Source organism: Antechinus flavipes, chromosome 3 (assembly GCF_016432865.1).
Source record: "Antechinus flavipes isolate AdamAnt ecotype Samford, QLD, Australia chromosome 3, AdamAnt_v2, whole genome shotgun sequence".
Classification (NCBI taxonomy): domain Eukaryota; kingdom Metazoa; phylum Chordata; class Mammalia; order Dasyuromorphia; family Dasyuridae; genus Antechinus; species Antechinus flavipes.
In genome coordinates this window covers 1,316,900-1,331,557 of record NC_067400.1, presented here as the reverse complement: position 1 = coordinate 1,331,557, position 14,658 = coordinate 1,316,900, and the positions used below count along the sequence as shown (strand labels likewise).

The window sequence follows — 14,658 nt, the reverse complement described above, 5'->3', positions numbered from 1 at the left end:
TGACTTTGGAAGGGAGACGGCCGAGTCCTAGTAGGGTCAAATCCAGTTGCTTATGGGTTATGAGGCGCTTTATTAAGCAGCAACAGTACAAAAGTTAGTGATGCTGAGAAAAGCTGGCGTGGAGTCCCCAGTTGGCAGAGGTGGGGCGTGGCTGCGTGTGCGTACGTGCTCCCCGAGCTCCAGGGGTGCTCCTCCAAGATGCCTTCCAGCGCGCCCTCTCTTGCTTCTCACCTCTCGGTGGTAGGAGGGTCCTTTAGCCATTGACACAAGGGCTGCCTGTCATTGGAGACCTTGCTCACTGAGGGCGAGACCCCTCCCTGCCCAGCCTGGGGCTTCAGTCGCCCACCCCTACCCCAGCCTGGCTTCCAGGCCCCGAGGGAGTTCCAGCATGCTGGCCCCAGAAGCCCGGGGAATTGAACTCTTGGGTTGAGCAGAGAAGCTTCTAACTTCCCCAAATTGCTTCTCTGGCAAACTTCAGTTAGAGCACCCCCAGGAGGCTTGGCTGACTGCCAGCCAGGCAGGTCTGGGGCCCCTGGTTCTGACCCCCAGGGGCCCATGTGCAGGGCTTCTCCACCCCCCGGGTCCCTGCTCCCCAGCGTGCCATTGGGCTCCCTCGGCCTGGCTTGGAAGCGGGAGGAGGAAGGTGGCGCGGCGCCAAGCCAGTCTGATGGCCTGATGAGTTTCCGGGGCAGCGACCCCTGGGAGGAGCACGTGCAGCCCAGGGGCTCACAGAAAGCCGGACCGGCCCACCCCCAGGGAGGTTCTGGAGAGCAGGAACAAGATTTGGCGGCAGCCGGCCCCACAGAGTGCCCTGTCCTGGTCCAAGCCGGGCAGCTCCGGGTGAGAGCTGATTTCCATGCTCCTTGTGGCAGGGCTGCTGCTCCGGTCACTCTCAGGAATGAGTTGCTGGCCCTGGTGGTCCCTGTCCAGCTGTGTGGCCCGAGTCCTGCTCCCCATTTACCAGGTGCCTGGACAGGAACTTTTGTGAGCTCATCCTGTGGGAGGAAATGGGGCAGAGGGAGAGGGGCTGTCACCATGGGGCCCTTGGAACAGAGTCATCTCCCCAAAACGGGTCCCAGGGAACCTCCTCCCCATGGCGGGGGGCACCGGGCCTGGCACTGAATGCAGAGCAGAAGCTCACCTTATTTGTTCGTATTTTTTATCTCGGTAGAAGTGGCTTTTTTTGATCAGATGGAGGAGCACAAAGTCACAGAAGAAAGCCCCCTAAAAACAGTGGTGTCAGCAAGGGGAGCTCCCCTGGCTCTGCCCTCTGCCTCCCACCCCAGCCTCCGAGCAGCCCCTCCCCTGGCCGGACCACTCACTGCTCCCATGAGGGCCAAGGCCGTGCCCACGTTGACCATCAGGGGGATGATGTTGAACTTCCCGGCCTGGAAGAGAGAGTCCAGGGGAGCGGGGGGCCCGGCCAGACCTCTCGGCCACCCCACGCTCCTCTTCCTTCCCATCCGGCCCGGCCCCCACGCACCTTGCCGCTCACCAGCACGTCGAAGCGAATCCCGTAGACCTTCATCAGCGTGCGGAACTCCACCCCGTCGACATCGTGGTAGTACTTGGCGAATCTGGCCGCGAGAGGAGGTGCTGCTGGCAGCCCACCGCCGCCCACAAAGCAGGGAACAGGGAGGACTCACTGGGCCTCCCCCCCATCAGGTTCCTGGCGCCGCTGTGGAGCTCCCCACAGGAGGCGTCTGTGCCCTGGGGGTGCTGGGCTTGCTCAGCACACTCCCTTCCTCTTCCCGAGAAAGGGCATCCGGGCCCTGCCCCCCTCAAGCAGCCCCATTTACCTGAAGTTGTAGCCTGCGGTTGCGGACGGCTCCGTGAACTTGTCCAGACGCCGGAAGGAGTAATGGGGCCTGCAGGCCGAGGGAGCCTGGTCCAGGTCGCAGTTCCACTCGATCTCGATCCCTATCACCCCACCCTTGGGGGATTGAGAGGCGAAGTCAGAGGCAGGGGAAGAGATGGGGGCACCATACCTGTGTGGCCCGGCCCCTCGGCTACCAGGTGTTGACAGATGTGTGACCCAAAGGAAGCATGTGGCACATGTGGCCAGCTGCGTAGGCGGGTAGAACACGGGCAGAGGGGCACAGGTGTCCATGCACACGCCTGTGTGTGTGAGGGAGTGTGTGTGTGTGTGTGTGAGAGTGAATGTGTGTGAGTGTGTGAGAGTGAGTGTGAGTGAGTGTGAATATGTATGTGAGAGTGAGAGTATATGTGAATGTCTGAGTGTGTGTGTCTGTGTGTGTGTCTGTGCCTGTGAGAGTGAATGTGTGTGAGTGTCTGAGAGTGAGTGAGAATGAGTGTGAATATGTATGTGAGAGTGAGTATATGTGAATGTGTGTGAGTGTGTGAGTGTGTGTGAGAGTGTGAGTGTCTGTGAGTGTGTATGTGCGTGTGAGAGTGAATGTGTGTGTGAGAGTGAGTGTGTGAGTGTCTGTGTGAGTGTGTGAATGAGTATGAATATGTATGTGAGAGTGAGAGTATATGTGAATGTCTGTGAGTGAGTGTATGTGTGAGTGTGTGTGTGTGTCTGCGTGTGAGAGTGAATGTGTGAGTGTCTGAGAGTGAGTGTGAATGAGTGTGAATATGTATGTGAGAGTGTGAGTGTATGTGAGAGTATATGTGTGTGAGTGTGTGAGAGTGTGTGTGTGAGTGTCTGTGAGAGTATATGTGAGTGTGTGTGTCTGTGCGTGTGAGAGTGAATGTGTGTGAGTGTCTGTGAGAGTGTGTGTGAGAGTGTGAATATGTATGTGAGAGTGAGAGTATATGTGAATGTGTGAGTGTGTGTGTGTCTGCATGTGAGAGTGAATGTGTGAGTGTCTGAGAGTGAGTGTGAATGAGTGTGAATATGTATGTGAGAGTGAGAGTATATGTGAATGTCTGAGTGTGTGTGTCTGTGTGTGTGTCTGTGCCTGTGAGAGTGAATGTGTGTGAGTGTCTGAGAGTGAGTGTGAATGAGTGTGAATATGTATGTGAGAGTGAGTATATGTGAATGTGTGTGAGTGTGTGAGTGTGTGTGAGAGTGTGAGTGTCTGTGAGTGTGTATGTGCGTGTGAGAGTGAATGTGTGTGAGTGAGAGTGAGTGTGTGAGTGTCTGTGTGAGAGTGTGTGAATGAGTATGAATATGTATGTGAGAGTGAGTATATGTGAATGTATGTGTCTGTGCGTGAGTGAATGAGTGTCTGTGTGAGTGTGTGTGTGTGTGCGTGTGAGAGTGAATGTGTGAGTGTCTGAGAGTGAGTGTGAATGAGTGTGAATATGTATGTGAGAGTGTGAGTGTATGTGAGTGTGTGTGAGTGTGTGAGTGTGTGTGTGAGTGAGAGTATATGTGAGTGTGTGTGTCTGTGCGTGTGAGAGTGAATGTGTGTGAGTGAGTGAATGAGTGTCTGTGAGAGTGTGTGAATGAGTATGAATATGTATGTGAGAGTGAGAGTATATGTGAATGTGTGAGTGTGTGTGTGTCTGCATGTGAGAGTGAATGTGTGAGTGTCTGAGAGTGAGTGTGAATGAGTGTGAATATGTATGTGAGAGTGAGAGTATATGTGAATGTATGTGTCTGTGCGTGAGTGAATGAGTGTCTGTGTGAGTGTGTGTGTGTGTCTGTGCGTGTGAGAGTGAATGTGTGAGTGTCTGAGAGTGAGTGTGAATGAGTGTGAATATGTATGTGAGAGTGAGAGTATATGTGAATGTGTGTGTGTCTATGTGAGAGTGTGAGTGAGTGTCTGTGAGAGTATATGTGAGTGTGTGTCTGTGCGTGTGAGAGTGAATGTGTGTGAGTGAGTGAGTGTGTGAGTGTCTGTGTGAGAGTGTGTGAATGAGTATGAATATGTATGTGAGAGTGAGAGTATATGTGAATGTGTGTGTGTGTGTGTCTGTGAGAGTGAATGTGTGTGAGTGTCTGAGAGTGAGTGTGAATATGTATGTGAGAGTATATGTGAATGTGTGTGTGTCTGTAAGAGTGAGTGTGTGTGAGAGTGTGAGTGAGTGTGAGTGAGAGTATATGTGAGTGTGTGTGTCTTTGCGTGTGAGAGTAAATGTGTGTCTGTGTGAGAGTGAGTATGTGTGAGAGTGAGTGTATGTGAGAGTATATGTGTGTGTGTGTCTGTGCGTGTGAGAGTGAATGTGTGTGTGTCTGTGAGAGAGTGTGTGTGAGAGTATGAGTGAGTGTATGTGAGAGTGAGAGTATATGTGAGTGTGTGTGTCTGTGCGTGAGTGTCTGTGAGAGAGTGTGTGTGAGTGAATGTGTGAGACTATGTGTGAGTGTGTGACTGTATGTGTGTGTGTGTGTGCGCGCGTGAGAGTGTGTGTGTATGTGTGAGTGTGAGTGTGCAGCAGCCAGGTGGGCACATGTGGCCCAGTGCAGTACAGCCAGGGGTCTCCCACAAGTAGGACGGGAACCTTGGGATAAGGCTTCCCCCTCCCCTGGGAGCCCCCCTCCTGCAGCCTCAGGCTCCCTGGGGAGCAAGTGAGAGCCGGAGCCCCTGGTGCTCGAGGAAGGCCCGGCCACGTAAGGGGCGTTACCTCCATGGCCATTTTCTGGAAGTCGTTGCCGGTGTAGCTGACTATGGTGCCCAGCCGGAAGATGGGGCAATAAGGCGTCTTGGAGCCAAAGCGGCAGAACTTGAGGAAGTTGGGGTTTTCGGTGTGCAGCACGTTGGTCCTGTGGGGAGAAGGTCCGGGTTCCCAGCAGGCCCTCCGGCTCGCTTACCCCGGCTGGCTCGGCCGAGCGCACCTTGGCACGGCACGCCGTGGTCGGCGGCTCGGGAAATCCCGGAGGATGAAACGAAGGGGGAGTCCCAGACCCCCGGGATCAGGTGCCTGAGTGGTCTGGAGATCAGGAGGGAAGGGCTCTCCTTCTAAAGATAGGGGGCGACCTGCTGTGCTGGGGGAGGAGGAGCCCGGCGTCCGAGGACACAAGCCCGTGCTCTGCAGCTAGAGCCCGGCCTCAAACAAGACCCTCCGTGTCTGCCCCCGGCACTCTCCCAGGCCATTCCCCCCTGACGTAAGATTTGGAGCCCCGCTAAGACTCCCCCTCCTACAGGAAGCCTTCCCCAAGCCAGCTGAATCCAGTCCCGGTTCCTATCCTGGCTCCTTGAGTCTCTCCCATCGGATTGTGAGCTCCCCAAGGGCAGGGACTGGCCCTTTTTGGGCCCCCAGCACTTGGCACAGCGCCTGGCACATGGGAGGGGCTAACAGGAGAGGGTTGGTCGAGCCAGCCTAAGTTTCCTTGGAAAAGAAGGGTCCAGAACTAGGGAGAGCAGCCCTCCGCCTCCGCCCGGGCCAGGCCACAGGAACGACGTGGTCGGTCTGGGGGAGGCTCTGAGAGCCCCCCGAGACCTCCATGGTCACTGAGGGGGGACTGGGGTGGGGGGGCATGGGAGGCAGACATTCTCCCCTCCCCCAGCAGCTGCTGCAGTAGGCCTGAGGTGAGGAGAGGAGGGGTAGCTGCAGAGGAGAAGGGGGCACATCTGGGAAACGCTTCAACGGGAGAAACCAAAGATTGGGTGTTGGGGCGGAGGAGAGATGGAGGACGATACAAACCCAAGGGGCGGGAGCATGGGAACCAGGGGAGAGAGGGAGGGCCAGAGCTTTGACTGAAGATCCAGGAGGTGGGGAGAGACGGGGATGAAGGCTCTTGAGGCTGGCCTGAGCCTGGCTTACAGCCCCCCTTGTCCTCCACACTCACCCTCTCCCACTGGCTGCTCCCATTACCTCTAGGAGCAAACTCAAACTGCACTTAGGGCTCGCCACCAGCCTCAGTCTCCCTTTGAGGTCCTCTCTGGCCCTTTGAGCCGATCCTGTTGCTTGCCGCAGGATGCCCCATTCCCTGTCCCCCTGTCCACAAGCCCGCACTGTGCCCCCACCCCAGTCGGTCAGTCTGGCTCCCGTGTGCCACGTCTAACCCGGCCCTTTACGGGCTCCCTTCTGGAGGCTGCGCTCGGGGTCCCGCTGTCTGGGTTCAGCTACGTGCCGGCCGCCAGGAGCTCGACAGACATCTGTGAGCGCGGCCGGTTTAGGCATGGGAAGAACTCGGGGATACGCAGTGTAGGGGGGGGCTGCCAGGAGCTCACGGGGGTTCTTGCTTTAACTGTGAGGGGACGGACTAGAGCCCCTCTGAAGTCCCTTTCGTTTCTGAGGGCTAAGCCCCGGCTAGCCCTACCTACCCCCAGGAAGCTGCTTCTGGGGGGAGTTGGGTGGGTGCCAAGCCCCGAGAGCCTGTGATCACCGCATGGACATCCTCCGGGGCCAGTGCGCCCACACGGCCTTGAACACGTCAGCTGACCTGCCTGTGTTTCCCATCTGAAAGGGCAGCCCTGTGCTCTCTCCTCCTTCCCCTGCCCCGGGATGCAGGGGCTGATGGGATGGCCTGGGGAACTCCAGGGCATCCCCCTGCCCCTCAGCCCACCTCCTGACACAACAGACTGACCCGACCCTGCCCCATTGGCACCCTCTCCCTTTCTCAAGCCCAGCCCTGGGGAAGCCTCAGTCTCCCTATCTGTCAAGTGAAGGAAGTAGCCCACCAAGGCCGTCTCGAGTCCCCGTGCCCCCGGCGATGTCTCCAAGGTGGCAGCCAGGACACGGCACAGGCTTCGTCACGGCCCACAGATGGCGGCCCCTGGGGTCGCAGGTGCGCTGGGTCCCCGGCTCGCTCCCCCACAGCACTCGGCACTCGGAGAGCTGCTCCCGCTCTGGTTCCCTTTGGCCTTTCATACTCCCTCCCCAGGAGGAGGGCAGAGCCCCCACCCCCAGACACCCCTTCTCTTCTGAGCAGGGCTGGGCCAGCCCCTGACTTACTTGGAAAAGTTGAACTTGGGGAAGCAGATGCTGTTCTTTATGTAGACGGTAAAGTCTTCAGCCTTTGCCAGAAGCGGCTTCCTGCAAGTCCAGCAGGTCGGGTCAGTGCCGGGTGGCCAGCAGGGGGAGGAGACCCCAGCAGCCTGCACGTCCAGGGAGCTTCGGGGTGTCCTCTTCCTGTCCGGCGGCAACCGGGTCTTCCCAGGCTCTCGTCAAGCTCTGACGGGGTGGGGGTGGGGAGGGGGGCCTCCTGGGCGTGGGCTGGAGGGGCACAGTTGGCAGGGATTACAGGCAAAAAGCACGCTCTAGCATCTGTTCCCAGGCGGGCCCTGAGGGTGCTGGGCAGGGCTCTGTGACTCCCACCCCCCCAGGCCGGACACACGTACGTGGGCTTGGTTGGCTTCTCCACGGGGCACCAGGCAAAAATCTCACAGGTGCCACTGCCATTGCCGCCCCCCAGGAGACACTTGCCAGTCATCACTCCTAGACAGGGAGGGGAGCAATGGGTGCCATGGGGGAGGGGCAGGTGCTCTGGCCCAGTCTGGGAGCTGCCCTTCTCCCCCGCCCCCCAGCCATGGCCGCCCTTTGTGGCTCACCGTTTCCTGTATCGGCAGCTTCTCCTTTGGAGCAGTCGCTGTCCTGGGAGCATCCGGCACCAGGGATGTGGGGGCTCTGCCAAACAGAGGTGACCGGGGATGGCACAGCCCCTAGCCGGGCTCCAGCTCAGGAAGACCCTGGCCAAGCCAGCCAATCTCTGCCCACCTCAGTTTTCTCAATTGTGAAATGGGGGTGGGGGCGGCGCCTCTCTCCCAGAGTGACCGTGAGCAGCCAACCGGGACCTCTGTACAGCTCAGCCCGGACCGGGGGGGGGGGGGGGAGAACGGGGACAGGGGGGACTGGGCAGACTCCCCGCTCCCCTTGGCCCTGGCCTTAGGGCAGCCGCTGCTGAGCCCCAGGTCCCCCTGTGAGCACCTCAGTCCAGAAACTGGTCCGCGGGACCCCCCGTCAGTCCCAGAGTCAGGAAGCCCCCAGCCTCGCCTTCAAGTGCTTCTAGCACTGAACCCTACTCAGGTGCTGGGGAGAGGCAAACGGAGGGTCGTCATCAAGGGCCTAGCCCAGTGCCGCTGGCTGGCCCCCTGACACAGAGCACGCCCGGCCCGGTATCGGGAAGACCTGGGTTCAGATCTGGCCCTGGCCATGTGACCCTGGGCAGGGTGCTTTACCCTGTTTCCCTCAGTTTCCTCATCCATAAAATGAGCAGGAGGAGGACATGGGGAGCCCTTCAGTATCTCTTCCAAGACCATCCCAAATGGGGTCGGGAAGAGTCTGGTGCGACTGCTCCCTAACCAACAGTGCCTGCTTGGTGTTTGTGTGGGTGTTGGTTGGAGACGTCCTTGCCCACCTAAGGAAAGCCCTGGCACCCGGTGCCCTTGCCTCCTGGCTCCTTCAGCAGCAGATTCAACTTCCTACGCGTGGTTTGGTCTGCCCTCCAGCCCAGAATGGGTGCCTTGCTGCCCACAAACTCCCTTCCCGAAGGGCGCCAATTCTCTTGCCCGATGTTCTCCATGACACGCTCCTGGGGCTCACCTTCTCCGGCCCAGCCTGCCTTGCAGTTATTCCTCAGACACAGGCCACGCCTTCCTGCCACTCTGTCACCCGCCCCATTCCTCCAGATGCCCCTTCCTCCAGGGAAGCTCCATCCTTCCCATCGGCTCCACACGGACAGGGTCCGGAGACTGGGGCCCGGTTCCAAAGAGCCTTTCTCTCCTCCTCTTTTCTGGCTAGCCCCCCTGCTGGCATCTGGGCCTGGGCCTTGGGCACAGACCCTGTGTATTTCCTCCTTTTCTGAGCACGCCCCTTGGATCCTGGAGGGGTTAGCCCCCACCCCCACGTGCCGAGAACTCTCACTCGGTCCCGTGCCATCTTGGGGAACCGGGGACCCCTCCCTCCTCCCCCCATCACTCCCTACAAAAGCCTCTGAGAATTCAGGGCTTGCCCAGATGGCCCCCGCTCTCGGAGCCTCGAGCTTCATCTCAGCCCCCCTAAAGAGAGCAAGAATGAGGATGGGAGGAGCAGAGACCACCAGGTGGCCGGTCTTTTGTCCTGCCTGGGACTCCCCTCACAGTGGTATGGTCAGAGCAAAGGGGAAAGAAAACCCCTCTGGGGCAGGAGGGAGGGGGGTGGGCAGAGACTGGAAGAGCCCCATTTCTCTGGATTTCTCCCCCTGGCACCTAGCACCGAGTTGGGTGCTCGGAGAGCTTTAATCAGCTGAACGTGCTGACTAGCACATGGACTGAGGTACAAGGAAAAATTCTCCCTGGCCAGAGCCCGATTCCTAATCCTGTCCTTTCCACTACCTCCTTCCCTCCTCTCCGTGGGTGCCCTGACCCTACAAAAAGGACTAGGGAAAGGGCTGGGCACGGCACATGGGCATGAGGAAGGAGCCTGGGTGTGGCTCGTGCTTGCAGAAGCTCTGGGAGTGACAGGAGGGAATGTTGGAAAGGGATATGAGGGGATGGTGGAAGGGGGTGATGAAAAGGGAAGGGATGATGGCAGGGGATAATAGGAAGGTGATGGGAAAGGAAGCTGCTGGCAGCAGAGAAGGGCCCAGGAAGAGTGGGACATTATTTTTTAGGGGATATCCCGTCCTCCAGCTTCCAATCATTCCCTCCTGCGTCCCATGGTCTCTGACCTCAGCACAGGTGGTTTGCCGCTGATGTGGGGTCACGATCATGTGGGTGACGACAAAGAAAACATTTTCTCCCTGAAAATCCAAAGATGGGACCACGTGATCCACCGTGGGCCCAGGCCAGGCCCCTCAGATCTCACAGCCCAAGGGGGCTGCCCCCTTTTTGCCGGCCTGTCTGAATCTGGGGCTGGCCCCGTGCCAAGGCTATGGACAAAGAAGCATAAGAACGACCTCTTCTGCCCAGTCTCCCAGCCTCTCCCTCCGAGCCTCACTTGACTCCAAATCTCTTCGGTCTCCATGTTCCTGGCCTGGAGCCCCCAACCTCTACATCTGTGGGCTGATATTAGCTCCCACCCCCTGCCAAACTGGAACTACCACATTGCCTCCGCCAGCACAACTGCTACTGCCTGAATCTAGGCAGGAGAGGAGAGAGGGGAAAGGAGGTGGGGGAGAGGAAGGGGAGAGGAGGAAGAAGAAAGAAGGGAAGGAGAAGGAGGGGAGAAAGAAGGGAGAGGAGCTGCTTGTCCCAGGCTCCCTTCTGGCTGCCTCTCCTCCCCAGCCCCGATGACCCAGGACTCCTCAGAATCCAGGCTGTTGCTATTAACACAGACCAAGGGGATAGCAATTGGAGCAGAGCTAGATGAGGCTGTCAAGGACAGCAGGTAAAGGATGAGGTTCCCTCGGGATTCAGGGTCAGCAGGACTGAGGTCAGAGTGGGAGGACCTAGATCTAACCCAGACCTGAACGAGTCCACTTGAAAATGGTCCTAAAAATTGGGGACGGTCCAGGCTCTGCCTGAAGCTGGAGAGGAACCACAGCCCCTCCTGCCCAGGGCTAGCTCTAAATGCTAGGAAATGTCTCACTGGGGCAAAAGTCTCTCCCCCTACCCCCAGATGCTGCTGATCCCGCCTCCTGGGGCCAAGGAGAACAGGCTGGTCATTCTTCCATTAAATGGACCCCTGTGCTCATGTCCCCTCTGAAGCCCGGGGTCCTGGATCTAGGAAAGGATCACAAAGGGATCCTCTGGCTCCATTCCCCACTTTCTTAAACCAACTGCTGCCCTGGAAAATTGGGCGCCAGGGGCCATTGGCTCAGACCTGGGAGGGGATGACGTAATCGGCCACATCCCAGAGATGCTCCTTCAGCTCTGACGTGTTGGTGAAGGCCACGCCTTTGACCTTGGTGATCACCGAGCTCTGGATGGTCGTGTCCACTGCCTGGTAGCCTTTCTTCACCAGGAACACCCACCTGCAATAGGCCAGAGAGGGGCGGAAGACTGAACATTTCCTGGCCTCCTTGGCAACACTATAGCAACAGCTGCAACATTGTAGCAAAAACTATAACATTGTAGCAACAACCATAACAGCAACAGCCACAATGAAAAGCTGACTCTGAGACTCCCCTCCCCAAGCTCTTGGGATACATTGTTTCCTTTGAGGTTTGCAGCAGCAGCCCCTGCCAGGCCTTCCCGGTGGTCACCTGGGGCCAAGGTGACCGAAAGAGATAGTTGATCCCAGGCCTGGCAGGGGATCCCCGCCTCTGTAGGAAGCTTCCATTCCAGCTGCCACCATTGACCACCCTCCTGCCCAGAGTTTGGCCTCTGGCCAAAGGGTCCACGGAGCCCAGAGGAGCCCATCTCTCTTGGGGATCACTTTAAGCTGGACTCCAAGAGCACATCCTAGAGCATCTCCCTCCCACTATTTTCGCTGGAGGGATCTTGACTGGTGTTCTGCCTCCCCCCTCCCAAAAGGCAGGAGCAACAGGCCAACATGGGCCTTAACAAAGGACTTCCAGCCCACACCCCCAGTCCTACGAAGGAAAAAGCCAAACTGGACTCCTCGGGGTAAACCGAGCCCCTAACCCACTATTCCTGGCCATGATTGACCTCTGCCCTTTCCCCTGGCCCTTAACAATCATCTCTAACCCTAGTCACGGCCTTCCTGATCCATTGCACAACTGTGTTCAGAGCAATCTTTCTCCAGGTGACCTTGGGGAGCATGGAAGGATGGAACTGCCCGCCCCCCCTGCTGCTAGAAACATCCGCCAGACACATAATGTGTGTGTGTGTGGGGGGGGGGGGATGCACCTACCATCCCTAAGGGCCACGCTTGATGCTGCCAGATAGGGCACTGGCCATTTGGGGGCATTTAGGTGACCACTTGTGGAGGGGTGGCCCGGGGGGAGGGGGCTGCCCAGGACTTTCTGGTTCTCAAGATCCAGGGCCTTGGCGAACATCAGCCGCAGACTGCGCTGGCCCAGAGTCCTCAGTCAGGTCAGGTATGTTTGGGGCTAATACCTGATGCTCTGGGGCCTCGGGACCCAACCTTTTGAGCTCAGTCTTCTCACTGACAATAGCAAAGGGACCATGAGGCCGGCGCTCCTCTGAGAGTGAAGGCCGCGCTCCTGGGCAGGCTGGCCACTTCTCAGAACAGCCTGCCCTGGCCTCTGGACCAAAGTCCCTGGATCCCAGGGGGCCAGGAGGGGCAGCGGAGGCCAGCAGGGGGAGCCCAGGCTTCCCAAGGCAGCTCCTCCCCCCATGAGACAGTGTGGGTGGCCTGGAAGCCTCCTGACCTTTCTGCTGGGGGGACAAGCAGAACCGGGCTGCTCTCTCTCTCTACTTGGCAGCTCTTCATGCTCTTGAAAGGCCCCGGTGCTGCCTGCCCTGGCCGTCTTCACCTTCTGACTCCCCCCCCCCCCCGTACCCCCTCTGCAGCCCTCCTGAAGCTATCGGCCACAGCACAGGACCGAGGGCCCGGGGCCTCTCAAAGCACTGGAGCCACAGTTTCTCCACTATTCTGTCACTGGAGTCATGCTGGGCTTGAGGCAGAGTGTCTGGGCAGAGAGCCGGCACCGCCGCGCACAGAACACTAGGCTGAGGCAGGAGCCTCGGACACCTATTGGCTGCTTGTCTGGGCCAGTCACATCAGTTCTGTGGGCCTCAGATTCCTGAGCTGTCAAATGGGGACGTTAATGACTGCCCTTGAAGGCCAAACATGATCCTAGTTACCTGGCTCTGCCGAGCCACGCTGGCCGTTGGCTATTAGTCTACTACCCCCACCCCCTAAAAGAGCTTTCTAGAGAAATTCCTTCCTTGTAGAACCTCATCAACTAGGGAGAAGAGTTGGGCTGAGCTGCGACTTGGGCTTCTCTGGAGATTTGGATCTGCTCGGTGAGGAGGCTGGGAGAAGCTGAAACCGAAGGGATTGTATCCTGACCTAGGTGGGGGTGGGGAGAAGCATACAACCTCTCCTCCTTTCCAATCTCCTTCTCTTGCTGGGAACACTTCTTCCTCCCCTCTCCTCTGTTCCCCTTCTCTCCCTCCTTACACTCTTTTCTTTCCCCTTCTTCTTCCTCCTCTTTTTTTTGCTCCTCCTTTTTGTCATCTTCCTTTTTTTTCTTCTACTTTCTCTCCTCCTGTTCTGCCTCTTCCTCCTTTTCTTCATCTCCTCCTCTTTGCTCCTCTTCTTTTCTTCCTCCTCCTCTTCTGCCTCTTCCTCCTCTTCTTTTCCCTCCTTTTTTCTTCTTCCTTTGTTTCTTCATCTTCTCTCTTCCTCTCCCCCTCTTCCCTCTCCTCCTCTTCCTCCTCTCCTGCCCTCTTCTTTCCTCTCCCTTTCCCCCTTCCCCTCTCTTCTTACAATCTATTTGTCACCAGAGGCTCAGTGGGAATGCTCTCTCCTCTCCTCAGCTCTCCTTAGCTGATCCGACCACATACGCAAGCCTGGCTTCCATTGGTGAATGGCTTTTTCTGCACTCGGCACAGTGCCTGGCACACAGGAGGTGCTGAATAAATGCTTGTTGACTATGACTGATAGATCGACACCTGTCCTAAGCTGCCTGAGGAATCAAAGCAGAATATTTTCTCACCGGATGCAAGTGAGAGAAGGGGTCGATTTGCTCAATCGCTCCTCACCCTCACACCGCACTCCCAGGATGCTCTGCAGAACCCTTCGTTTCCACCTTCCTTCCTAGGAAAGCATCAGTGACATCGGTCTACCCTCCCCCTCATTGTGCTCCGCCTCCATCCCTAGTCCCTGCCCTTGCATACTCTTCCTACCCCCAAGATGCGAGAAACCCTGATGTCATGCCCACTGTCCTGGCAGGTAATGAGCTCCCTGTCTCTAAGTCATGAGCTAGAAAGGGAATTCCCCCTGCAGACAGAGCGGGGAATCCAAGTTTTCTTCTGATTCTACTATGACAGGATTGGGGGGAGGGGCCGGACGGCACCTGTACGAGGACCAGGTGGAGGGAAGAGGGAGGATCAAGGGCCTGGGGCCCGGCTGGGCTGGGGAGGGGCAGACATCATGTGGAAGCAGGACCTGACTTCTGTTCTCTCTGCTCCCAGAATCCGGAGACATCTGGCCCTGGGGTTCCAGCGTCCCCCAAAGAGCTGGAGAGAAGAAAGGAGGAGGACAGGAAAGGAGAGGCAAGGAGAGAGGGAAGAGGAAAGGACAGTGAGGGGAAAGAAGGAAAGAAAGGGAGAGAGGGAGGAAAGGAGGGGAAGGCAAGAGGGGCAGAGAAAAGGAAGGGGGACCAGGAGAGCCTGTGGGATCCCAAGGCCTCCTCTAGGACCCTTGGGCCCAGCTGCCCGGCCAGGCTGGAGGGGAGGGTGAGGGAGTGCAGCTCACAGGCTATTTCTGTCATTCATCCTGACCTGGAAGCCAGTTGGCCCCGGCTATAAATAACCCTGGGCTGGGCCATCTTCTGGCCCCGGCACCTGGAGGACGATGGGACGGGGGAGCTGCGGCCGAGGGGCTGCCCCGCCCCCTCCCCCAGTCCTCCGCCAGCCGGGCTCTGGAAGCTTTGCGGAGAAGAGGGGCGGGAGGCTCCCTCGCCCCGGCCGCCGCGCTGTGGTCCTACAGGCGCCCAACGACCCTGACAAGCGGCTGCGGGGCCTGGGCCGGAGCCCTTCGGGAGCCCCGCTTGCGGACGGGGGAGCGCAGCCCCGCAGCGCGAGGCTGCAGAGAGGTGAGGGCAGGCCTCACTCACCCCAGCAGGTAGCCCAGGACGCCGAGCTGCAGCAGCCGGTAGAGCAGGCCCACCTTCTTGTTCTTGGCGATCACGAACTTTTCCGTCTTGTAGTCAAATATGCTGAGGCACCGGGACCTGCAGTCCATGACGCCCCGCCGCAGGGCGCTCCCCCGCCTCGGGAGGCTCCGCGCGGA

The 14,658-nt window shown here is 58.3% G+C and overlaps 1 protein-coding gene across 4 annotated transcripts; it reads right to left on the bottom strand.

Annotated features, from left to right (window-relative positions):
• Positions 1-50: 50 nt before the first annotated feature.
• On the bottom strand, positions 51-14,658 carry P2RX5 (purinergic receptor P2X 5). 4 transcript variants are annotated; one of them, XM_051991513.1, is made up of 12 exons: positions 14,483-14,657; positions 10,594-10,744; positions 9,500-9,571; positions 7,404-7,479; positions 7,194-7,290; positions 6,808-6,888; positions 4,534-4,672; positions 1,800-1,933; positions 1,496-1,577; positions 1,323-1,388; positions 1,142-1,224; positions 51-995 (listed from the first exon to the last, which is right to left on the bottom strand). In XM_051991513.1, exons 1-12 carry the CDS (start codon positions 14,608-14,610, stop codon positions 893-895), a joined length of 1,212 nt encoding a protein of 403 aa, XP_051847473.1. In that variant the 5' UTR covers positions 14,611-14,657; the 3' UTR covers positions 51-892. The 4 variants fall into 4 exon arrangements, with proteins under 4 accessions (XP_051847473.1, XP_051847472.1, XP_051847474.1 ...); XM_051991512.1 differs by having other exon boundaries at positions 1,484-1,577; positions 14,483-14,655; XM_051991514.1 differs by lacking the exon at positions 1,323-1,388 and having other exon boundaries at positions 1,484-1,577; positions 14,483-14,658.

What these genes read in the sequence shown, in the direction of transcription:
- P2RX5 (XM_051991512.1), bottom strand. Translation starts at nt 14,610, where the DNA reads ATGGACTGCAGGTCCCGGTGCCTCAGCATATTTGACTACAAGACGGAA. An exon ending in ATTACGTCATCCCCTCCCAG is followed by an intron (nt 9,572 to 10,593) that starts GTCTGAGCCAAT and finishes TTGGATTTTCAG; the next exon opens with GGAGAAAATGTTTTCTTTGT. An exon ending in CCCAAGTTCAACTTTTCCAA is followed by an intron (nt 4,673 to 6,807) that starts GTAAGTCAGGGG and finishes TTCTCCCCACAG; the next exon opens with GACCAACGTGCTGCACACCG.